At 29.2% G+C, this 26076-nt stretch overlaps 2 protein-coding genes and 1 pseudogene across 6 annotated transcripts; 1 reads left to right on the top strand and 2 right to left on the bottom strand.

The window, feature by feature from the left end:
* Positions 1-2051: 2051 nt before the first annotated feature.
* Positions 2052-6499, bottom strand: LOC145949230 (protein mago nashi homolog). Of its 4 annotated transcripts, XR_014430548.1 has the most exons (5): positions 6342-6498; positions 6008-6256; positions 5770-5946; positions 2537-2736; positions 2237-2456 (listed from the first exon to the last, which is right to left on the bottom strand). XR_014430548.1 is itself a non-coding variant. In XM_083066379.1 (4 exons), exons 2-4 carry the CDS (start codon positions 6224-6226, stop codon positions 2067-2069), a joined length of 786 nt encoding a protein of 261 aa, XP_082922505.1. In that variant the 5' UTR covers positions 6227-6256; positions 6342-6499; the 3' UTR covers positions 2052-2066. The 4 variants fall into 4 exon arrangements, 3 of the variants coding, with proteins under 3 accessions (XP_082922505.1, XP_082922506.1, XP_082922507.1); XM_083066379.1 differs by lacking the exon at positions 2537-2736 and having other exon boundaries at positions 2052-2456; positions 6342-6499; XM_083066380.1 differs by lacking the exon at positions 2537-2736 and having other exon boundaries at positions 2052-2456; positions 6008-6251; positions 6342-6499.
* A 12221-nt stretch (positions 6500-18720) lies between these two features.
* On the top strand, positions 18721-25058 carry LOC109801084 (vacuolar fusion protein MON1 homolog; annotated as a pseudogene). Its single transcript, XR_014430539.1, has 5 exons — positions 18721-18940; positions 19027-19480; positions 19587-19678; positions 20159-20223; positions 24930-25058. The product of XR_014430539.1 is annotated as a vacuolar fusion protein MON1 homolog (transcript).
* On the bottom strand, positions 22567-24937 carry LOC109801083 (xyloglucan O-acetyltransferase 1). Its single transcript, XM_020362070.3, has 2 exons — positions 24415-24937; positions 22567-23927 (listed from the first exon to the last, which is right to left on the bottom strand). The coding sequence occupies exons 1-2, from the start codon at positions 24638-24640 to the stop codon at positions 22822-22824; spliced, it is 1332 nt and encodes a 443-aa protein (XP_020217659.1). The 5' UTR covers positions 24641-24937; the 3' UTR covers positions 22567-22821.
* Positions 25059-26076: the final 1018 nt, after the last annotated feature.

Below are 26076 nucleotides of genomic sequence, written 5' to 3'. Positions count from 1 at the left end.
ATGGGAAATTTGTGTTTCCAAAGATAAACCAAAATTGATAATTAATATATTATATTATTATTGTTACTATTATTTATCATATAGTTCATAATGAATATTTTACTAACCTGATTTGTTCATGAAAACAAGTTAGTAAGTAATAAATAATATTTTAATTTAATTTAAATTATATTCTATTCATATTAATTTATGCCTAAAATATTACATTTAAATTATAATTTTAGTATAAATAAATTTAGAAAATCAATTCATAAATTGAAAATAAAATATAATTTTTAAGAAAACTACCTAAATTTTTCTTATAATTTACACCTTGAAAACTATTAAATTTTGGCAATTTGTATCTTTCCATCAATTATTTGTTAAAATACTAACATGTCAACTCTTATATAAAAAACACAAACAATTATCTTATGTGAGAGTATTTTTTAAAGATTTTTTTCGACGAGAGTATTTGTAGACTCTTTCAACTTCATATCTAATTTAGTTTTTACTTATCATAATTATTTATAAATTAAATTTTAATATTTTAAAATAAGTTATTAATAAATTAAAATATTTTTTGTTAAAATATAAATTATTTATTATAAATCTAAAATATAATTTATATATTTAAAAAGACTTAATTATATTTTTAATTCTTCAAAGTTAGAGTGTATATTTTTTTAGTTTCTCAAATTTAAAACCTGTATCTATAGTCTCCATAATTTCAAAAAATATGTTTTGGTCCCTAAAATATAAAACATATTTTTAATCTCCAAAATATCAACAAATATTATTTGTTATCAATATCATAACTAATAATGACAAATCAAGATACTAAAATAATAAATTTTGATATGTTAGAGACGAAAAACACAATTTTTAAATTCAAGAGATCAAAATAAATTTTGAAATTAGAGAGACTATAAACACAAATTTTAAATTTGAAAGATTAAAAAACATATAACCCAAATTTGATGGTTTAAAAACATATTTAAGCAATTGAAAAATACCTACTTATTTAAATATAATTTATATATTTATACATAAATTTATTTATACACATGGTTTATTTAAAACTTTAATTATATATAATAAATATTTAACTTATTAAAATACTAGTAAAAATTAAAATTAAAAAAATTATATATTTTAATAGCAATACTCTCACAAGACATGGTTTGGGCCGAGCCCACGGTACAACCTTTTGTATTTAGAACTTGAACCTATCCCCAATTATATTTACTTCTGACATATACTTTCGCAACACCGTGGTTGTTTTATAGTTATTTAACGTTTTACTTCTTCATTGAGTAGTATTTATCAAACTGAATATTCTCATTTTCATAAAATAATAATGCCTTTGTTTGATGCATGAAGAATGAACTATGTACCATTTATGAACAGACACCGTTTATAGAATCGTGACCCTTAACAACGTAAATATTCTGTTCTGTTCTCTCTTTTTTGACCAAAAAGTATTCATTTCCATTTTTTTTAATTTTTGCCAAAATATTATTCTGTTGTACTCTTGTTCATCTTTTTATTTTCTATTCAGTATAGTATTATTTTACTTGGAAGAAAGTGTCAAGAAATTTCCCCACCCAACAAACAAAATGTCGAGTAACACTAAATATCTCATCGCATGAGGGCAGCAAAACTCAATACATGCGGAAAATTATAGCAATCCCCACTAGGCTTGACGATCAGTTCAAATTATTATGTAAAAATTTACATAAATTAAATCTTATTCAAATAAAATGTGTTAATTTCAACCTAGAAATAAATAAAATGTGTACATAATAATACCTTTTTCCCATCTCAAGAAACCCAGGTAAAAGTTAAAGCAATTATGCATTCCATACATACTAACTATGGGTGGATATACATACCCAGTCTCTCTAAGACCCGACCCACAAAACCTACATTTTTAATAAACCAGATAAGCCTAACCTACAAAATAAATGGACTATTTTTTGGGATCCATGTCCAACCCACAAATAAAAAGATTGACCCGCAAACCCAATTATGTTTGATTTTTTTTTAATAAATATTGATAAAATAATGAACTTTATTTTCCTTTTTTAACTTATGAAAACATGAAGGAAAAAATACATAAAAATTGATATAAATATATTTGTAACAACATCAAAAATTGTTAATAATAAATCAAACTCTTGAAAAGCAAAGTTTACACATACTAACAAAAACATCAAGGTTGGAAAAGAAGGGGGGGGGGGAAGGAATGTACAAAAACGCACAATAGCATTATTGTTCTTACACTGCCTACCCGCAGGATTCGCAGACTTTACAAGCCGAGCCAGAAACTTTGTTATACTTATATGGATTTTAAAAAATTGGGTCTGTATTCGCACGGGCTGCAAGCTAAACAAATCGGTCCACAGGCTTGAGTCCATATACCCACCCCTACTAGTAACTGATTCCAAATGTAACAATTCGTATGTGATCCAACCCTGAAACCAAGGGGAAGGAAAGAATAACTTAGCCATGCACAAAATCCAATCCAGTCAACAATTTGGTACTTGGGCTATACCCTCAAATCTAAAATTTTCAATCCATGGAAGTATGTAACCACCAATACAGAACCAAATCACAACAATAAAGTTGTCCCTATCAGCTGTTGAACAGTTACACATTTCCCGAAGGATGAACGCATGATATTGCAGACACATCTTATATAGGCTTGATCTTGAAGTGAAGTGAAATCAGAGAGAAGACAAAGCACTTCAAATCCTACAAACAGTAGATATAAAAAAGAATAAACCAAAGGTATTAGACATTAGTTGATAGAAAGCAAATCTGGCAATCAGTAATGAGTAAACTAGTGTGCAACGAATAACAAATATGTAGTCCACAAACTTTTCCAAATTGATACATTAACCAGGTGACATGTTTTGATAAAAAAGCCTAATGATCAGCATTACTCCATGACATGCCAAACGCCTAAACAAAAGCACCGAACTTGTCATAATTTCTAGATTAGTTTCAGAATTTTCGAAACATGTTTCACTTTGTGGAATAAGGCTTTGTAACTTGGCAATAATATTCACTATCTATATGGTTCAGCCCAAAAATTAGTTTCTCTTAAGCAACAAGTTCATGAAATGCTAGTTTTATCTCAGGTACAAGTGGTTGTAAAAGAATTGAAAATGTTTTTGCAGGTTGATAATCATCAAGGTTTGTAAACAAGGCAGGATAATTTTGTACAGGGTACTAGTTTTGCTAGCAATGCACAGCATGTCCATGACAAAATTGACAGGCCAAGAAGTCCCCCCAGTGGAAAATTTGATCATCTGCCTTCTTCAAAGAGTTCCTTCACCAAAAACTTCTGTTTCCACTGAGACATATTTGTCAGCCATGTAACCGCCTCAAGGTCTCATGGTGAAGATGGAGGTTGTGGAGGCCAAGCTGTCAAGGAGGTTGTGGACCCATGGAGGTTTTCTCCAATGAAGTTATTGAAATAAAATAGGCCATGCTCTGATACTCATGACACCTATCACTTATGGGTTCCTAGAGAAAATTGTTTATGTTACCCAATATGAATCTAGTCATAAAAATGCTTGAAATTTAATAAAGGAAACAACCCAATGCACTTTTAGAAAGTGAGTTTTGAAGGCAGCTAAACAGACTTATAGCATGATTGGATTTTTGTTAGGCACCCTACTAAAGGAAAACCAAATACATACTTAGTCTTCCATAATCATAATTGCTCATACAGGTAATCAATCCTACAGTTGCATCTCATATTGTGGTAATAAACCAGAAACTTGGATACTTGATTTAGGTGCCTACACTTGTGTAGCTGGTAATTAATTATTTTTTTCCTAGACATCATCACTCTATCCCCTTGGCAGATGGCTCTAAAGTTACTTGCAGAGGCATTGATCAAGTTTCACTCCCAGCATGTCTTTAAAATCAGTTTTGTTTGTACCAAGTTCATGTCTTTTTTAAATTTGATTTCAGTCAACTTACTCTTTGAACTGTTTAATAACTTTTGGATCCAATTCCTAATTAAATTTTAATACAAGACCATGGTAAGAGACAAAAAATTATCATAGGCAATGAATCACAAGGTTTTATCATCTCAAGTCAATGCCACCCATTGTTTGCACTACTACTGAATTTCCCCGGTCTTCTTCACAGCCATTTAGGTCACCTCAGTTTATCAAAGGGTCAAAGCTTTAAAAAATGGTTCCTAGCCTTGCAGAATTAAGTCCTTAAGGTACGAATCACATCAACTCTGGATGCATGTCAGGCTTCCTTTCTTAGTCAAGACAAGAGTCAAACTTGTCGTATTGATAGGATACTGGGTTTGGGCCTAAGCCCAAAAGCTGAGCTGAATACAGAATTAGTTATAATCGTTGAAGTCAGTTAGTCAGAGGATGCAATGCATATAGAAGAAGTGGACATGACTAGGGGGAATCCCTTCCGTATCATTTTTCTTTTAGAAACTTAGAGGTTGGACAGAGAGAATCATCTCTTCTCAAAGGAGCAATGGCTCTGGGGTTACAGGGGGCTTTCTTCTGCAATTTATCTAGTTTTCCAATCAATAATACAATTGTTGTTTCTCTTTAAAATTTGGGTTCCTATCATGTATCCACTTTTGTTACTTATTCTAACGTATGGGGTTCAGGTCATGTTTCTACATCATCAGGTCTCAAGTATTTTGTCAAGTTTACTGAAGAATTTATACAATCCTAATCCCTAATTCAAATGCCTGGAATCACTCCCGGCTATATCATATTATTAACAAATTACAACATAAAAATCAAGTTTAAGGCTTTAAGCACAGGCACAACACTTATAAAAAAGGGTTAGTGTTGAATATTTCATTAGAATGTTTTAACACATTGTTACATCAGTTATTGAGAATGGAAAGGAGTGTTATTTTGAGACAAAAATGGATTGATGTATTATTTTAATAAACCTCAAGGATGGTCAGTGTTATTTACCCTTGAAAAATACTAGCAATTATTTGCCTAAAATTAAGCATTACCAAACATTAAGCAATAACAACGCAGCAGGCAGGGAGTTAGAAATAAACTATAACAATTTTATCAAAAAATGGCCAACAAATAAGGTAATCTAACTCAAGCATCAGTATTGTATAATCAATGTGTTTCAATTCCTCCACCTTCAAGGGTAACATAACACAAAATTAAAGTGCACACAACCATTAATTCAGTCAGAAGCATTCTACCAGGGGCATTCTACACAAAACTCCACAGAAAAGTGGAAAAACAAGGCACAGAAATACAAATAGCTACAATACATAGCATAGAAACCTTGAAATACCTAATAGCTCTCAAAATATAAAAGCTTTAAAAAATGTACAGGACCACAATTGCAGCTACTAATGTTTTTTTTTGTCCATGAACATGATTCATGCAATGTCTCAAAATTAACAACTAAAGATTATTCTGCACTCACAAAACATGACTTCCACTGGCCAAACATTACTTAACACCAACAGAAATCAACCCTAGGAGCACTAGATCAACTCCCGTGTCCCAGGAATACTGCCAATGTTTCAAAAAATAGTTCACAACCATGATTATAGATGCAAATCAAGCTCATTTGGGTCTCCACAACTGCAACTGTGAACACATTAGTCCACAATTCCTCACAATATAAAAGTTCGCAACAAAACTACAACCACAATTTAAAACCTCTACATCCGCCAAATTTGTCGACAATGTCATTACACAATTTAAAACCTCATACAAATCAACTAATCAACAACATCACCATCACAATCTCACTCACCTGAACAAGATAGTAAAAGATCCGAAGCCCTTCAGGATCAGCGCTACTCTGAACATCAACAAGAGAGCCAATCTTGGAGGTGGTGAAGGATATGTGCTCGTTCCCCATTACAATCTCCAGCTCCTGCCTCCCCACTCTATCAGGTTCTGGCCAGTTGTTATCATCTTCCTTCATAATCTGCACAATCAATCAGTTATTTTCAAAACGACAATAAAGAGTTGCTTAGGGTTAGGGTTACCTCGCTCTCGGCGATGATACGGCGGCACTCGCGGAGAACGGCGGGGGTGAGGTAAACCTCCTTGCGGATGATGGTGTCGTTTTTATAGTTGGAGTTGTTCGCGTAACGGAGTTTTCCGTCGGGTCTGAACTCGAACTCTAGGAACTCGTGCCCGAACTTCCCCTTGTGCCCAACGTAGTAACGCAGGTAGAATTCCCCGTTTTCCTCTTCGCTCGCCATTCAATCGGAACACAAACCCTCTTCTCTGCGCTGATTTGAAGAACGGAGCGATTGTGGAATGTGCCAAGATTCAAGACAGTGTGAAGGAACAGATTCAAAGGAGAACGAAACCTACCTCTGTGTGTCGCTCTCGCTCTCGTTCTCGGGAGGGAGTGCAGCGGAAGAAGCTTCTAGGGTTCCGCCAGAGAGAAAAGACTTCTTCAAGACGGATTATAGGCTCAACATATCCCCACCGTGCGAAGCATTTCTTAGCCGTTGGATTAAGTAGAGAAAAGATCATTGTATATAAGAGCAGGTTTTGAACCGGAGTAGTCTACGTGGATTTTTTTTTTCTTCAAGGGAGTGATATTGGAATAATAAATCACTGTAGCTGTCTTTTTTAATTTTAAATTACTTTTCTCACACTGCTCGTTAATTTATATTTGAGTTGTATATTATAATATTTTTTCTTTAACACCTTAATTATTATTTTTTAATTTATTGTATTGATAATTTATAATACTATAGTATTAGTAACAAGACAAAATCTCTCTTAATAATTAAATTTGTAATTATATAATAAGGTTAATTGTTATAGAATAATTGTTAATTATAGTTAAAATTTCGTTATAATAAATATAAGTTACATTAATATATAAATAATCTTAAGTTAATATAACTTATTAGAATTTATTTTATTTTAAATTTTTTTGTGTTCTATTTTCATTTTATTGTTTGTTTATTTTTTAATAATTATCTTTTTATGAGTAGTTTTTTATTTTTTATTTTTTTATCTTTTTTCTAATATAATGCAGACACGTAGTGCCTTTTTCCTACTAGATAATACTAATATATAAAAGGGATATCATTGTCAATAACTATTTTTTATTTTTATTTTTATATGGATCATTTTATCCTTTGTTTATTTTTTAATAATTATCTTTTCATGAGTAACTTTTTATTTTTATATGACATAATATCGAGAGAGAATAAGAGACCAATTGAAACTTAAAAGACTCTTCAAATTATTAGAGAGTATATATGCCATGTATGCGCATGAGTAAGATTTTCAATTCTATGAATTGAGCTTAGGTCAATGTTTCGAACAATTAATTATTTTAAGAGAAATATTATAAAACTAAGGCTTAATTGTGTTTTTGATCCCTCAAGTATTGTAATTGTGCAATTTTGATCCCCAAGGTTTTAATTGAGTAATTTTAGTCCTTAAAAGATTACAATTATGTAATTTTAGTCCCTCAATTTTTAATTGAACAATTTTAGTCTCTCAAATATCATAATTGTACGATTTTAGTCTTTCTCAATTAAAATTTAATAATTTTAAAATTTTAATATATATATATATAATTTGCTTATTTAAATTAACGTATATTATAATTTTTGTTAATGTATCAAATGATATATATTTATTATTACTAAATAAATAAATTTTATATATTATTAGTACTTTAATATTACTAATAAATTAATATCAATAATATTTATAGTATATTTATAGATAAACTAATAATTTGATAAATATAACTTAATATATATTAATATACTTTTAAAAATATAAATATATAAGATCAGATATATATTTCTAATTAATATACTTATATTTTTGTAAAAGTATATTAATATATAACAAGTTATATTTATCAAATTATTAGTTTATCTATAAATATACTAATAATATTATTGATATTAATTTATTAATAATATTATAAAATAATAATATATAAATTTTATTTATTTAATAAAAATAATTATATATCATTTGATACAATATCGAAAATTATAATATACGTTAATTTGAATAGATAAATAATTATTTAATTTTAAAATATTATATATATATATATATATTAAAATTATTAAATTTTTAATGAGAGAGACTAAAATCGCACTATTATGATATTCGAGGGACTAAAATTGTTCAATTAAGAATTGAAGGACCAAAATTGCACAATTGCAATTCTTTAGGGATTAAAATTACCCGATTAAAATCTTGGGGATCAAAACTGTACAATTTCAATATTTGAGGGATCAAAAATGTAATTAAGCCTAAAACCAACTATTTCTTTTAAAATAAACCAAATTAAACACTCACTTAATGATGAAGACTTTTTTTTTTCTTTTTTACGTGTGGCGAGCATATAACACATGTTTATAGGATCACATGCAATTTTTATATCACTGTGATTAACTGTCTTTAATTTTTTATGAACTCTCCTTAACTCTTTTATAGGAATGGTAAAAAAGTTCTTTTAAGATCGGTTATTTTATAACCGATCTTAAAAGTGTCACTTTTAAGATCGGTTCTTGTATAACCGATCTTAAAAGTGTTTTTAAAATCGGTTATATTATAACCGATCTTAAAAGTGTCACTTTCAAGATCGGTTCTTTTATAACCGATCTTAAAAGTACTTTTAAGATCGGTTAAATTTCAACCGATCTTAAAAGTGTTTATGTTATTTACAAAATTGTCACCGCGTCACTTTTAAAATCGGTTACCTTATAATCGATCTTAAAACTCCGATTTTAAATCCAATTTTTGCACTAGTGGAATGAGATATATTATCATTTCTTTATGTTTGTATTGTTTGTTGCTTTTGTTTGGGTTGATTACCATGCAAGAGTAGAGCAGGTATATATAAGGTCAAGCATGAGGAAGAGTAAACTTAGTGTTTTAGTTGGTGTTTAGGGTCTTACTTTGATAGTATTACATCAAGACTAGATGATTTTATTATGCTTTCTTAGTTATAGACGGAGTTCAATTTATGTTATGATGTTTTATGGATTTTAAAAATTTTGTAAAAGATCAATTTGTGCCTTGTTTTAAGAACTTATAATTACGTTTTTTTACATATTTGCTAAAGAGTTTTTATTAACAACACGTGAACCCTTTTATGATGCATATTAAGTTAGTTGTTTGTACTATCTTTTGAATTAAACTTGTTTTTCTTAATAATCTTTTATAAAAATATTTTAGGGTAGAAGAGTGTCATTGATTGCTTCTTGAAAACAAGAAATCGAAGGAGAAAGGGAAGAACTACGAAACCCTCCAAGGTAAACTTCTCTCTAGCAATTCAAGCTCCTCAAGCTCAAATTTCAACTTCTACAACTTCAACTTAACTTTAGGGGAAGATAATAAGGTCACTCTTGGAGAAACCAAAAGAAGAAATAATTTTCTTTTGCTTCAAAGGTCCTATCTACAAGACTTCTCTATAGAAAATGAGAAATTAATTTATGAAATTCTTTTTTTTTGAAAACTTCATATATCTTCCTCCATTATTGCTCAATCTTGACATTAGCTTAAAAAACTCTAAGGATGTGCTTGATACACATAAAGGTACATAACAAAAAGAATAACATAAGACAAATGTGCATGCTATCGGACAATTTTCCATTCTAAATATTGTTTGGTGAATAATGGATAACCCAAACAATAATATATTTTCAATATTAATTATCATAATGAATTATTATTATCATCTTAATGGGAGAGATGGTGACAAGAATATAACCACAATAACAATTGTGGTAGTGGTGATAGTAGTGGTAGTGACAACAACGATGGTAATCGAGACATAGTAGTGGCGGTGGTGTGGGTTGTGCCTATGACAATGGGTTGTGCAACAGTGGTGATGGTGTTAGGTAGCAATGGGTAGGGGTTAGAGTAGTATTAGTACAATAACTTAGTAGTGAGTGTTTTTGTACTTGAGACAAAAATGTTGTCCCATGGCTTATTGAATAACAAACTGTATGATTTTTGTCTTGTCCTTCTTCTATTTTGTCTTGTTCCATGACCCTTTTATAAATTAAATACCAAATAATTATTTTTGTCCTATCTTGTATCATAAATTTTAGCAAAACAAACATTCCTAAAATATTTAATTCTAAATGATTCCTTAACCTTTATAGCTCTATAAAACAACTACAAAAATTCAACATAACAACTTAAAGCACCATAAGTCATTAAAATCATACAAGCATGCACAAAAGTAAAAATCTATAGTGTTAAGGGTTATTGTTATAATTGATTATATTCGGAATGAATTTTATTTGTATAAATTGACTAAAAAACGATTTTGAAATGTTTAATTTTGTTTAGATACAACCAAAAAATCAATTTTTATATAGTAAATAAGTTTTAGAAGATAAAAAAAAAACTATTGAAAACTACTCATAAGCTTGAAGTATTCAAATTCATTAAAACAACTAATGTTAAAAAAAAACTTTTATAAATTTAATATATTTTTTCAGACATTGACTTTTTTTTATGAAAAAAAAAAAAATTAAAATAAAAGCCGGTAAAATTATGGGAAATTTGTGTTTCCAAACATAAACCAAAATTGATAATTAATATATTATATTATTATTGTTACTATTATTTATCATATAATTCATAATGAATATTTTACTAACCTGATTTGTTCATGAAAACAAGTTAGTAAGTAATAAATAATATTTTGATTTAATTTAAATTATATTCTATTCATATTAGAATACTCTCACAAGTTAAAATACTAGTAAAAATAAAAATTAAAAAATTATATATTTTAATAGCAATACTCTCACAAGACATGGTTTGGGCCGAGCCCACGGTACAGCCTTTTATATTTAGAACTTGAACCTATCCCCAATTATATTTACTTCTGACATATACTTTCGCAAGGAATGTTAGGTTAGCAGAGTAACGGGTGAATAAAATTTTATCTTATGCTATCAATTTAATATTTACTTTTTATTTTCAGTTTCTATTAAGTATGCTTTTTCTTACGTCACATTTTTTTTTCTTCTCTATTTCTATTCTTTAAACATTAGTTTTAAAATAGGTTTTTGAAAATTATTTATAAATGAATTTTAAAAACTTAAAAATAAAAATATATAATCAAACACAATTTAATTTTTTTTCCATTCTAATTTATTTTGTCGTACTAAAAAACAAAAATACTATCAAATACACCGCAAAGCTTAATTTTAAGTGGATTTAATGAAATGAATCAAAATCAAAAATTAGTTTTATAATGAATTAAATTAAGGTAAATTTTTAAATGTTATGATATTTTTCCTCTTCCTTTATTCTTGATGGGAAAACAATAAAGTTACCTGCACAATAGCATTAAATAGTATATTTTATATAATATGATATAAAATCAATTTAATTAATAAAATTAAATGCTATATATATATATATATATATATATATATATATATATTTTACATGATCATAAGGGGAAAAAAACACACAGAAAGCACAGCAACACTATAACATAACATATTGTAGTTCCTTTAGATTAGAGGTGAGATTAAGTTTCATCATGTTTTAAATATATAGGTTAAATTTATTTTTTAAAATTAAAATTTAGTTTAACTTATTATCTATCACATTATAGTGTATTCCGTTCATCACCTACTAAGACAAGACATCAATTATGCTGAATTACTTGTTGAGATGGGTTCAGTATCTAATTAGGATTTTATACTTTTTCAAGCTCCTTCACCTAGTCTCAATATGTTGCACTGCAGATGGATGCTAGGAACACTATCTTTATTCGTACCAGTGAGGTTAAATGTTTCTATATACTTATTTAAAGATGTTTAAAAGTTATTAATGTTTGTTAAATTAATTAGTATTATGTTTAATCTTCAAACTTAATTTTTAATATTATATTTTATTATTTAAAAATATGAGGATAAAATAGTCTAAGAATTATTTATTTAAAGATGTTTAAAAGTTATTAATGTTTGTTAAATTAATTAATATTATGTTTAATCTTCAAACTTAATTTTTAATATTATATTTTATTATTTAAAAATATGAGGATAAAATAGTCTAAGAATTATGTACACGAAAATATGGTATCTCCTTTATATTAGATATAAATTTAGATTATTTTATTGTTTTTTTTTTCTTTTTTCTCACTCTTTGTAAAAGAAATATATATTGATTTTTTATTATATTACAAATACACCTATCATTTAGACTTAACAACTTTTCTTTTTTTTATAAGTTTAAGTTTAACTTTTTTTTTTAGATAAATAAGTTTTTTTAAAAGAATTTAAACAAGTTTTTATTAAAAAATTTAAATTAAATCAAACTTTGAATATGCGAGATGATTAATTTTTATTTAAAGTCTGACTTATTCTCACCTATCTTAATTCATCAAATTTGGATGTTTGGACAAAAATTATATACATCGGTTCCTTCACGCAAACAATGTTTTAATTACACATTCCAACTCAATAATAGCAATTCTTTGAAGATATATATATAAGGTTTTGTAAGATGTATTTAACAAATGGATGACTTTTCAACTTTAAAAATTATTATCAAATTTAAGACTAGTCTAAAATAGACCACTTAATGGCATGATTTATGATGGTGAAGTAATTTAGGACCACATAAATTTATTAATAAATTATTTAAGCATGTATTACATATATATAAAAAAAATTATCAGTTTTAGGCGATTAAAATTATTTTACATATTATATGGTTTGTCCCCTTTTTGCTTTATACATGTCATCACAAGTTTCTCATCGATCAACACACTCTCACCATTACAACCCATCACATAAGCCAAGTAGCTAACTATGTACATTCATAAATCATTCCGACCACAAAGAGAATGAACAAAAAGAAATCCAATCAACCAAACCTAATGTTTGGAAGAGGGGAAAAATTAGAGGGAAATGAATAAGAATATGTGACAATTAATTTGATATAAAATAAGTATAATATAATGTGGAATTTGTAGGTTTTTATAAAGTATAATTAGATAAGAAATAGAAGAAAAAAATAATATTTAAAAATTATTTTATATAATTAGATTTTTATATAAAAATATTTTATTTAAATATTTTTATTTTTATCTTTTATTAATTAATTATTTAAATAATGATATAAAAATAGTGTTGTTCACACGCATATATATATATATATATATATATATATATATATATATATATATGAGATTTGTTTATTTTAGGAGTAAATTTACCTAAACTTACTTTATTTAATAACTTATGTTTTACATTAAATTTCAACGATCCAACCGTTGAGTTTAAATTTCTTAATACATAAATTAAATATACAAATTTTTAAAAAATTTAAAAATTATTTGATACTTTATTTTATTAATTCATATTAATGTGTAAAATAATTTTATAATTATCTGTCAATTTGAATTAATGAAATTAAGTATCAAATAATTTTTAAAACTTTTAAAAATTTGTAAACTTGATATATGCATTAAAAACTTTAAATTTAACTGTTTGATCATTAAAATTTAATGTAAAACATGTACTATTGAACGAAATAAGTCTAGACTTGATCTATGTCTTTATATATATATATTATTTTTTGTGAAAAATGAATAAAATTAAATCTAAATGAACTTCATCACAATATCTCATAAAAAATCATAATTAAAAAAGATGAGACTCCTTGTCGACCATCATGGTGAGTGTTACTACATGTCGACTGATTTGGATGTCAGCATTTTTCTTTCTCTTCCTCTTTTTTCCCAAAGACCATCGTGACTACAACAACACCTCCTCAACTACCCTTGATATGATATGAAGTTGCGATACTGTTAATGGTTTCCAATTTTGTGTTTAGGTTTTTGTTTGTGTTTCATTAGCAAGAGTAACAGACTAAAGTCATCTTGGTAAACCTGACAACAGTTATGCAATCAATTTATTATGAGAGATTTCGAATTAGGAAACCATAAATATAATCAAAATTTGGGTTGCTGCTAATTTTCAGGACATTGCGGGGAAACCCATGAGAGAAAGTAACAAAAGGGTATGTGAAAATAAGGGTTTGAGAAGGAAGGAACAAACTAGATGTTGAAGCAGGGAATTGGATGCAACTGGTCCAAGGGAGTGTTTTGGGTTAAAAAATTCATTCTCTGAAACAAAGAAAACCTCACTTGTTAAAATATTAAATTAAATCTTCTTTTATTGGTTACTTACAGTGGTCCATCATAAACCATATACAAAGGTGGACCTAGCTAGCATTGCTCCAAATTTAATATCTAAAAGAACAACTTATATTGAGATCTATAAATATTATTATTCGATCAAAATTTAAATTTTATCTAAATAATTTAAATAATAAAGATTTCATCAAATGTCGGTATGTGTTACAAAAATAAGTTTTAATTTTAGTTGAGAATATCAGTAATAGTATGTATGATAATACATTTTCCTTAGATATTTTTATATTAGTTATTTTGGATATATAACACTCTTTACCTCCAAACATTTTTTTTCTTCTAATTATTGTTAAGTTGCAAATATTATAATAAATTAAAACAAATATTCACTTGGATAAAAAGTTTACACTACTTATAATTATAACTAAAACTTTAAAGAATAACAAGAAACAAATAAAAAGTAAGATAAGCACTCAAAAAGGCCTTTACACAAAGTCTCAAAACTCTCATAAAATCTAAATAATATAACTGTAAAACTAAAATAATTAAACATAAAATTATTATAAGTTGTAATGTCACACTATCATAGCAAAGCACAAAGACATGAAAAGAAGGCATTCATGTGGTACCAATTTCTTGAATGGTCAAGTCTCAATCTTTGTTCTTTAAGAGGTATTCTACAAGTATTTGAAAATCAATGAATCATTGCCTTATGGGTATCCATCATTGTCATTCTCCACTAGTATGAATATTCAACCAAGTCTAGTTAGGATTTTATAGTCACACATGGGTACCCCCCTTCTTAACTTGTTGATAAAGAGGTCTCAACGTATAAAATTCTCAAGGTCAGGATAGATAATCATAATGACCTCTCTAATCAAATTTCATATCAAAACCTCCAACAAATGATGCATGAAATGCATTTGTTCATATAATTACATAACACATATAAACTCAATTCTCAATTTACTAAGTCCAAACTTGGTGTTCACACCAATTCTTAAGTCCCAAACATAGTCTTGTATAAATTGCTAAACATTATACTTAGACTTACAAATCTCACACAAACAAATTTACCAATCATTTAGATTCTCATACATAAAAGCACATATTCTCATGTGCAACTATGACCTATGGGAAGTGTAAACATAAGTGAAATAATAATTTTTATCAAGATTTTATTTTATGTGAAAGCTATTAAAATTACCTATAACTCTTATGTTGAATTCAAAACTTGATTTGATCATCTACTATATTCCTAAAATTGCAAAAGAACACCGAATAATTTTCCAACTCTAACAAATTGAATTTTATTCACTAATTTGACCATATCTCAAGATTTAGACATTATTTTTAAGTGATTCTAAAGCTAATATAACTAACTAACATCTAGAATCACAAATTTTACAAAGATCACAAAGTCTGATTCGATCATGCAGTCACTTAAGTAAAGCATTCATCCGCTTAAGTGAGTTTAATTTGCTTAAGTAAGTTTATCCAAGAATTTTTGTCTCAAAATCACTTAAATGAGTCTTAATTTACTTAAACAAGTTATGACATCCACATTTATGAATTTCTACAAATTTTGAGGTTTCAAACTATTCCAATTATATTAAAATTTGTTGAATTAATATAAAAGACTCTAAATAATTTAATCTTAATCTTAATCTTAATTTTATCAAATCACATATAATATAATTTATAATTTAATAAACAAACTTAATATTTTTAATTAAAAATTAACTTTTAAATTTTTAACATATCAGTTATTTTTGTCAAATTAGTCTCATGCGAACCTATCACAAGTTGTTGCGTAGTTATTTATTTATTTATTTTATATCATTAGGTGTTTGATTATCAATGCACATGCGAATGGACCACAATAAAAGTTGAAATAATTATAGTATAATAACTTATGAAAGAAACGAACATTTAAAGAATTTTTTTTAAAGAGTTGACAAAGATATAAAAATCGTAAACATAAACATTACCTTATATGTTTACAGTTTAGTCGGAATATTTCCTGTCCTAACCTAAATTAAACTTTCAGTTTTGTAGGGATGGGTCCATACTCATCGTAGAAGCGAAACCCTGAAAACCACACACACCATTTATAGTTTGTTAGGATAAATTTTTGCAGAAACAATTTTAAGAGTAAAAGTTATGAAGAAAATATAAAATAATTTTTTTATAATTTAAAATTAGCTTTTTTATCAATATTTTAAGATTTTATTTTAAACTAATCTATTTCCATAGGTAAGTAAAATTTGGTTAAATATTATTTCGGTCAAAGATTGAACTCGAACATTATCCAAACATTTAGAGCTTGGATTCAATATATTACTCACTTGTATTAAATTTCTTAGTTTTAAAATTAGTTTATATATAAATTAAAAATAATTTTTAAAAAAATGAATATGATTTTAATTTATGACAAGGTTAATTTAATTTTTTTCTTATAGAAATAATTTTGAAAAGTTTATCCAAATAAATACATAATATTTATAAGATAATTTTGTGATTTTTCATTAATTTCAATAAATAGAAGAAAATATGTTTGAAAAAAATTAGCCAAAGGATATACTTTTATCATTTATCTAATAATTTTTAAAGAAAAATGTTTAAAGCAAAAAAATAAAGAATTTTTTTAAAAGGACTAAAAACTAAAAGCACACTTTTAATACCATTTAACGATGGTTTTAATACTATTTTTCAACGACGGTTTTAGTTATTTTCCTCTGATGAAAAAACTTTTAGTTATTGTAAATTGTGAAATAAAAAAAATATCATTATTGTCATTTTTTTTCTTGAAATTTTTAGGTGATCAAGTATCAAAAATCAGTTTTCTAATAAGTCATAAACTTATTTAATCGAAAAAACCTAAATACTCAATTAAGGTTTTTTTTTTTCGTGTGTGTTTGGATAAGTTATACAAGATTTAAAATATTTATTAGTTCTCACAAATATAAAATATGGTGAATTGTAATTTTGGTTCCTTAAAAAATATTTTAATTCTTATAAATTTTAAAGGTGTTAAAAATATATTAATTTAAGTATATCTATTCTATTTGACAAATATATACCAAAGAACTTGAATGATTTAGTGGTGAAACAAATTACCCTCAAACTTAATAACCATTTAGCAACATGGTTATAAAAAAAAATTAAATAATTTGTTGAAAAAACATATTTATAAGGATAAAAGAAAAGAAGCTAAAACTAAATTTGCGACACTTGTAAGTCCTAAAACGTGTTTAAAAAATTGTAAAATACGCAAAACTCATTATATATGGATATGCAATTTATGTGTGTAATTTTTATATTTTTATTGAATTAATTAACAGAAGAATTTTCTCATCACTACTTAGACATTGCATGACATTTTTTTAAGAGCAACATTACAGCCGACTCCACCACATAATTTTCTAAGCTAAAAAATATCATAAACGTTAACAAATTCATTAAATACTTCTAATTTTGAATCTAGTTATATCTAGATGGTATATATATATATATATATATATATATATATATATATATATATATATATATATATATATATATATATTTATATGTTCCCATCATTTTGAACTAAATACTATTTGTAATTTTATAAGATCAAGAAAATTATTAGTTTGTTTCGACTTTCTCATTCTTTCTCTACCCTTTACCCTTTCTTCTAAGCATCATGTAATGGAGGCCTTCTAACATGAAGTATCTGAGGTCATGGGTCATCCATGAGGCACCAAAATTACCAGTAATAGCAAGTTTTTTAATTTGTTTAAAATTGTAAAATAGTCTTTATATTATATGCGGAGGCACGGTAGAGGTAAGGTGGCGGCGAAGGCACAATAGCAGTGGAGGTGTCATCTCCTTCCACAGTGGTGGCATCGAAGGCGTGACCTCCTTCATGCGGTAGTAGCGGAGGCACGACCTCCTTCGTGTGGTGGCAACGCAGAGGTGTGGACTCCTTTGCGGAGTGGCAGCACGAAGGCGTGTGCTCCATCAAGCAGTGATAGCAGAAGCACAACTTCATTCGCGCGGTGGTAGCGGAGGCGCTACCTCCTTCTTTGCGTAGTGACAGCGAAGGCGCGAGCTCCTCCTCTTCGGCGTCACTGGCCTCATGTCCCTCCTCTGCTGCTACCTCCCCCCTCCCCGTTGTCTGGGGCGTTCAACTTTCCCAGAGCCTATTCTTTGCCTTCTCTACTGTCAACTACATCCGCTACGACTAAAACCTCGCCACCTCCAAATCCAACCCTCCTTGCCCCTGGCTCGCCCTCAATGGTCTTGTCTTCGCACTTGCCACCGTCGTTTTCCTCGTGCTCACAACCCGCTGGTGACCAAAACAGTAACCTTAAATAGGGACTAATATGCAAAATAGAAAAAAAAAATTCTAAGTTACAACTACAAAAAAAATATTAAATAATAGAAGTTATTTTACGGAGATTTTTAAAACTTCCTGTAGTTATTAAATTAGGTAAAAAAATTACAATTTTTTTTATTTAATTTACAGAGATTTAAAACCTCTTTTAACTAAATAATATTTTTCCGCTTAAATCCTATTTTTCTCTAAAATAAAATATTTCCTCCCTTAAACTACCCGCGCCACCCTCTTACAGAAAATCAGAATTCGTATAATCATGCTGCCATCCGTGTGAAGAAATAAAAATAGAAAATCCTAAACAAAATCCGCGCCTCCCTCTTACCCGCGCCTCCTGTAGTTTGACGTTTGAGTGACATCCGTGTGAAGAAGTGGATATAATCATGCTGCACTGCTGCCTTTCAAAAGGTAAATGAAAACCCCTTTCTCAGATGATTAAACGTGATGGATTTGAACCTCTAGTTTGATGCTGCAGCTTGGGGACGCCCTTGTAGTCGCCGTAGACGAGCGCGCACTCGAGGAGCTCGTCGCGGTGGACCATGGCGAGGAAGTCGTCCTTGAAGACGAAGAGGTAGTCGCGGCCGTGGAGCTCGGAGGGGCGGCGGGGACGCGTGGTGGCGGTGACGACGAAGTGTAGGCTGCGGCAGGACTCACGGAGGCGGGCGATGAGGGCATCGTTGCCGACGCCGCTGGGGCCGCGATGATGAGGTCTTTGCTTGATGGTGGGATGCGTGTTGAAGATCTACCATCCATACCTCGTTTTGGATCGTCTCCTCGTTTGAGCCAGCATAGGCTTCCATCAGATTCCCCTGAAGGATTGAGGGAACCTGATTGTGGCTATGGCGGTGCTGCTGGGTTGTGGCATTTCATATATCGCAACATTTATCTGGACCAATATATATCTTCAGAGTTCTCTTCACCTATTAACACTCCTAAGCAGTAGAAAAGGTAGTATTTTTTAGAAACTTACTTGGTTTTTATGTTGTTGTAGCTATTTTTACTTTTTATGCATTTTTGTTATTGTCAGCACTATAACCTGTCTCTATTGTTGCAGACTGTATAGGGCTTACCAGAAGCTTTTTGCATCCATGCATGACAAAGGAATTGGACCACACAAAACACAATTTAGAAGGGACGAAAACTACGGTAACAAATATTTTGATTCATGCTTTGTGGTCATGATACATCCAAGAGATAGATGTGATATTTTGAGTATGTTGTTATGACCTGAATTGCCTGATGCAATTATTTATTTTGAATTCTATGAACTGTGGTTTTCTTCTTATGGGAAAGAAGGGGAGGTGGTGATAAGTCCTTATTTTTGTGGTATTTGTTCTCTGTTTTAATCCTTGATGTTTCAAAAGAGTGAATCTATCGAAAATAAGACCCCTTATTTTATGTGAGATGCATTTAGAGATACATACCAATTAATAGACAAGCCAATCTATACATGTTTTGTTGTGCTGTGAAAAGTCAAATCTGCTAATGAAACTCATCCTCTTGATTGATCTACCTGTCCATAGAGTTTACATTGTTTGTTTTAGTTGCATTGGACTATAATTGCACGATTACATTTGGATGCTTCATTGAACACTGATCAGACTTGTAAGATAATTTTTGTGGCAGTTCTGCTCTGTTGGATAACGCAAGATTTTGAGCTTTATGCTGCATTTGATCCACTTGCAGACAAGGTATTGTTTTTGCTTGCTTAATACATTTCTCAAATCTCAATTATTTTTCTTGTACAAATATGTGAATGTCCTATAATTACTATATTTTTTTTATCACTAACCAACTGTATATTTATAATAAACATTCAATGAAAATCTGAATAAAATTCTTAAATTTGAAATCGAGCACAATGAAATCTGAATAACTTTGTCTAAGAATGAATTATAAATCTTTGAACTATATGTTGTGTTTTTGGTTATTAATGGAATTTCTTCATCCATTTTATGTGTATTTTTTTTTTCATTAAGTTTCTTATAAATATCAAAAGTGAAAATGGGAAATTATAATACATGTAGATTATACAATTAAAATGAGTATAAAAATTATTATACAGGAAAATAGGGAGGATTAGAAACTCCACAAAAATATATTGATTAATGATTGTAATAGTTAATTTACTTTAAAACCTCCACTAAATAATCTTTACTGTTCCACCTCAAAGCCTCCAGTAAAAAATTCTTGCAATTAGCATAGCTTTAAAACCTCCTTTAAAAAACCTCCACTATTAGTGTAGGTTTAAAACCTCCTTTAAAAAACCTCCACTATTAGTGTAGGTTTAAAACCTCCATTAACAAAATCGCCGCTAAACACTCACAATACCAGAGGTTTCTAAAAAACGCCGCTAATTGCTTGCGGCGAATGTAACTGCGGAGGTTTTTAGAAACCTCTGCGATTTATTTTGCGGAGGGTAAAAACCTCCACTAAACATAAAAATAACCTCCACTGTTTAGCTTATAAGAAATCTGAACCCTTGATTATTATATTATTAAATCTAACAGTTAAAAATAATATTTCATCTATGTACCACATTTTATACTATTTCATATTAGAATTTTCCTATATAATGATAATTAGAAAGTTAATTTGTTTTTTGTTTCTCTTTAGAGATGAAATAATAAAAATGTGTAGTTCTAAAACAAGAATAGTTTCTCATAGTCAATTTTTTCTATTTTTTTTTTAAAGATAAATTGTTAATTTTTAATTCTTTGTGCTAGATTAAAAAAAAATCACTTATTTTAGAATAGAAAGTTAAAAGTAATATGTATGTGTGTACCTAACGTCTAATATTTTATTTATCCCCCAAAAGGCTCAACAAATGTCCAATCATAATAAAGCATAGTCATCCGATGCCCAATTTGGGCTAAACTCCACGTAACCAAAAGTAAGAATTGAGTGTCCACAATCAAACTAGAATGGGCCACATGGTTGAAGCAATGGCCAGGGTAATTGAAATCCAAGGCCCAATCCAAATTCCATGTTTCTTCTTCTCATAACCCCAGCCACTGAAATACAAATCAGGAATGATAGTAGTTAAAGTAGCAGCAGGCCAGCAGCCATTGACAAAAAAAAAAAAAACACCAATGACACCATAATACTGACATACTCCTGTGTTATTTGTTGGTAAAATGTATTTATGTTAGAAAAAAAAATGACTAATACCTGTCAAAAATCGTAATTTATTTTTAATATAATTTATTTTATACTTAATATCAGAATTTTAACTAATATCACTTATACTTATCTCTTTAAATTGTGGTTTGAAGCTTAAAATACTGCAATTAGCACTTTCCTGATAGGAAATGTAAAAGCAATAGTGCCTTTCCAAACCCACATCCTAAATCACCCATCTCACCATCAATCTAAGTCCAATAATATTTACAATGAAAATTGCAAGGAATGCAATTTTTTTTTTAGACAATTCCGCTTCAGTTCATATTATTGTATTACCAAAATTCTTGTTGTGCAATTACAATTATGTATTCCTAGTGACTCTAATTACAAAGGGAGAAGAAAATAAGTTTTGCATATCCTTATACAATATGATTTGTTCAATAAAAAAAAAGGGGACAAAAGAGAAAAAAAAAAAGTTTTGATCGAGTTCAAGAAAATAGAAGAGGAAAAGGAAGGGAAGTTTTATTTTATTTTATTTTTATTTATCAAAGTTACATTAACAATCCCATATTCAAACTTAAAATTTTATATATATTACCTTAACTTTTTATCATTAGACCGACTCTAGTCATTATTTTATTTTATTTAATTTGTAAGGAGAAATATTAATAATATATTAATATATTTTTGTACAAAATGTTAGTTCAATTACGTCTTTATTTCTATAATATGATGTATGGATTATTTTGGTTCTTGTATTTTTAATTAATTAAATCAAGTGTTTATACTTTTCAAATTAATGATATTTGGTCTAACTATTAATGCTTCATCTAGCTATTCATGTTATACGAATTGGACTATGCAAATGCAATCCATGAGAGACATATCACTTCGACCCAAAACACACATGCTAGACCAAAAGTTTGTAAGTTCATAACAAGACCCAATTGGAAGGAGAGTTTATACATCTTAGGACAAGGAAGCATACTAAAGTTAATGCAAATTAATAGCGTATTACTTTCCAATAGGTAAAAACTCTCCCACAAAGATCTTGGTCTTGCACCAGCTACTTCAACCCATCCTAACAAAGAAATTATTAGCTATTTTTGAGTTACATAATTCTTAATAATAACTATATAATATATAATCAAATGTTATTAATTTCTTCACTCCTCAGCTGATCGTGTCCACCTTTTCACCATCTCTAGAAAAATCTCATTCCATGTGTCAATAGGCCCTGGCAAACACCAATGAACACAATCATTCTGCACACGTTCTGGCACCCCATCAGCAAATGGGAAAGGATTCATATAAGGACCAGGATGTCCATCAGGTCTCAACAATGCCAATTTGGTCACATCCAACACCTCCAATCTAAACCCTCCAAATTCACTAGCTTTTGCCTTTGCATTCTCCACTTCTTCTATCTCAATCTTCCTTATCTCACTATCCATTCCTCCAAGTTCCTTCTCTTCCTTCCTATAAGGCTCAGTCTTTGAACAAGTACCAGCCTTGTTCCAATCACCTTCGAAATGAGCAGGTGAAAATGTTTTCACAATCACATCAACAACATTGTTATTTCCCTTGTTACCCTTTTTTCTCTCAATTATGCTGCTAAGGGTAGTCCTCAAAGCCTTCCTTAAGGGAACATAAAAATCAACCTGAGTATGACTAAGATCAGGACAGTTTAAACTACCTATAACCAAACCACCCTCGTAGTAAACCGAAGGAAGCAAAAACCAATGCCCAAATGACACCACAACCATGTCAAACTTTTCCAAATCCATAGCCCATCTCTCATTCACATGATCCAAATGCATTGTGTTATAATATGGCCCTTCATTTGATCTTTCAACACCTTGCACAAGAAAAGGTGACCAATACAAAGAGAAATTTGCATTGTGTGAAGGGAAGTGCCATCTACGGAATTTGTTGTCCTTGCCACTTCGGTAGACAAGGTTTGGAGTTGAAACAGTGGACAACATGCAAAGAAGGGACTCCAATTGGTTCCTAGCCAAAGAGTCACCAACAAATGCCACGTGTTTGTTCTGAATGAGTTGGAGGAAAACAAGAGGTTCAAACCTTGGAAGATTGCACTCATTGGGTTTCCATCTCCAATAGAGATACCCCGAGTCAGGCCTTCCATTGGGGATGCATTTTTCACTCTCTTTGATGGTGCCACATGTAGTTGCATTGTACAAAGAGCCTTTTGTGTCAGGGACCCAATCACCATTAGAGTAGTCACATGGGTTCTCAGATGCTTTGTCCTTTTCTGCCATAACCAAAGAAGAAAGAAAATTAAAGTCTACTTAACCAACAATTCTTTAATGCCAACTTATAGTTACAATTACGAGGAAATTAAAATGATACTCCATCTGATTTCTTGAGACTGCCCATGATATCTTTAATTATTTAAAATACATTTTAGAGTACTCCAAAAACACATTACATTGTATACTATAAGGATAGTGTAAGGATAAAAGTTAAATGCAGTTCTTTACTTTAGATGATATAGGATTAGAGTTTAATCTCCATAATTTGTGTAAAGAATTATGTGGATTACTAATGTGAAATTCTAATTTTGATTAAGAAACTATCTATGTTTTCTCCTTAGTGTAAACATTTAAGAAGTAGAGAGTATTGGGTGCAATCTCAAAGAACCATAAGAATGTGTAATTTGCTAGAAAATTAAGACAAAACAAAACCCACTAACAATTCTATAGTTTAAGCAAGATGGAGTTAATTATGCATGCATATACCTGTAGAAAAAGAAGAGAAGGATGAAGGTGGAGGAGGGGTTGGAGGAGAAAGAGAAGGGTGGTAAGTGGTGGTGGTGGTGGTGGTGTTTGTGGAATGTGTAGTGATGGAGAGAAGGTAGAGGTATGTAGAAATCAAAGCAATGGGAAACAAAGCATAGAGTGTGGAGGGAACAATTCTCTTAGTGAGGGAAAAAGAGTTGTCTTTGAATGGGTTTGTGCTTCCCATTTTGCAAAAGTCTTTCCTTTCCTTCTTCACCTTATGACTGCTTTGTGGTGCTGTCGGCTGAGAAGAATGAAGAGAAGCAACTTCTTTTGCTGGTCATTGTAAGAATAAAGAAATGAAGAGAGATAGAGATAGACCCTGGTTTTGTTTATTGTTTACTCGTTATTTCAGTTAAAACAAAATAAAATATACGATTGGATCTTCTATTTTCCTCTGTTTGATAAATTCTGTTTTGGCTTTTTACTCATACATGTCTGCTATTCAATCATTGTCCCCGCCTGATTCAATGCAGATGACAGAGGATATGGTCACCATATGCAACGTTGTTGAATTATAAATAAATGAATACACTGTAAAAATATTGAAAAACTTGTTTTGTTGTTAACCATTTACATATTATTACTCCCCCATTTATTTATTATTTCCTCAGTCTCAATTAGTCAATTATCTTTTACATATGGATGAATTGGTATACAATTATTTTAATTTAATTAATAATTTTGAGGCCAAATGTCATGAACATATCTGTATTAAATACTTAATACTTAGAAAAAGATTTTATTTTTTATAATAATCTCGACTCTAACAAGATTATCTGTGAATATATGAAAGGAAAAAAAAATTAGATTAGTCAACAGTTTTTTTCTCTTTTCATTTTCTGTTGTCGGGGTGGTCCCTATTCTGCTTTTTAACCTTTTAAGACTTTAGTAAAAGTGGTTCATTCTCTATTTTGGAGGGGGCAAAGCCAAAAATACCGTGAATAAGTTTTTAAGTTCAAGAGGTTTACCAAGTGAAAATAAACATAGACACGTAGTTGATGAATATATGATAGGACAATTGTCATATGAGCATGGATCACGATTTCGTGTTTGAAAACAGCTCGTGTAGGACAAATTCTATTCTAAAGTCATTTGTTGGAATTCAAAAGAACTTTTTCTTCATTGTGTCTCTATCCATTTGAATTACTTAGTTTAGTGGATACGTGTATACCCTCAAAGTCATTCTTAAAATAAATAAAATCAAATAATTTAAATCACTTCCCAAACATCTATTCCCTATACATAAAAGGTTTTAAATTTTAATGATGATTTTCTTTCATTTTTATTATATTTTTAATACAAATAACATGCAAGCAACATCCATCCGTATAAGTAAAAGAAATATATCTAGATAACATGTTAATTGTTGTAACATATTTAATAATTAAAAATATATAAAATAAAAAAAAGTTCTGCTATAATTTCTTTCCTTTCAAAATTCTTAACCCCTTCTCTCCAAAACTTTCTCCAACAAAACCATATATAAATATAATTATATAAATATTTTTATAAAAATAATATAAATTATTATAGAAAATAAGCAATTTATATAATAAAAAAAGAGAGTATAAAATCATTATTAATAACTATTACATTTTACACATATTATACCAAATACAA

The sequence above is a fragment of the Cajanus cajan genome, chromosome 11, assembly GCF_000230855.2.
Source record: "Cajanus cajan strain Asha chromosome 11, NIPB_CcT2T_4, whole genome shotgun sequence".
NCBI lineage: Eukaryota > Viridiplantae > Streptophyta > Magnoliopsida > Fabales > Fabaceae > Cajanus > Cajanus cajan.
The sequence above is the reverse complement of the archived record's forward strand: the minus strand, read 5'-3'. Positions and strand labels throughout refer to the sequence as shown.

Coding starts and splice junctions, on each gene's coding strand:
- LOC109801083 (XM_020362070.3), bottom strand. CDS start 24,640: ATGGGAAGCACAAACCCATTCAAAGACAACTCTTTTTCCCTCACTAAG. Junction 23,928..24,414: donor CTTCTCTTCTTTTTCTACAG/GTATATGCATGC, acceptor TGGTTATGGCAG/AAAAGGACAAAGCATCTGAG.
- LOC145949230 (XM_083066379.1), bottom strand. CDS start 6,226: ATGGCGAGCGAAGAGGAAAACGGGGAATTCTACCTGCGTTACTACGTT. Junction 5,947..6,007: donor GTATCATCGCCGAGAGCGAG/GTAACCCTAACC, acceptor TTGATTGTGCAG/ATTATGAAGGAAGATGATAA. Junction 2,457..5,769: donor TCTTTTACTATCTTGTTCAG/GTGAGTGAGATT, acceptor CCTTGGTTTCAG/GGTTGGATCACATACGAATT.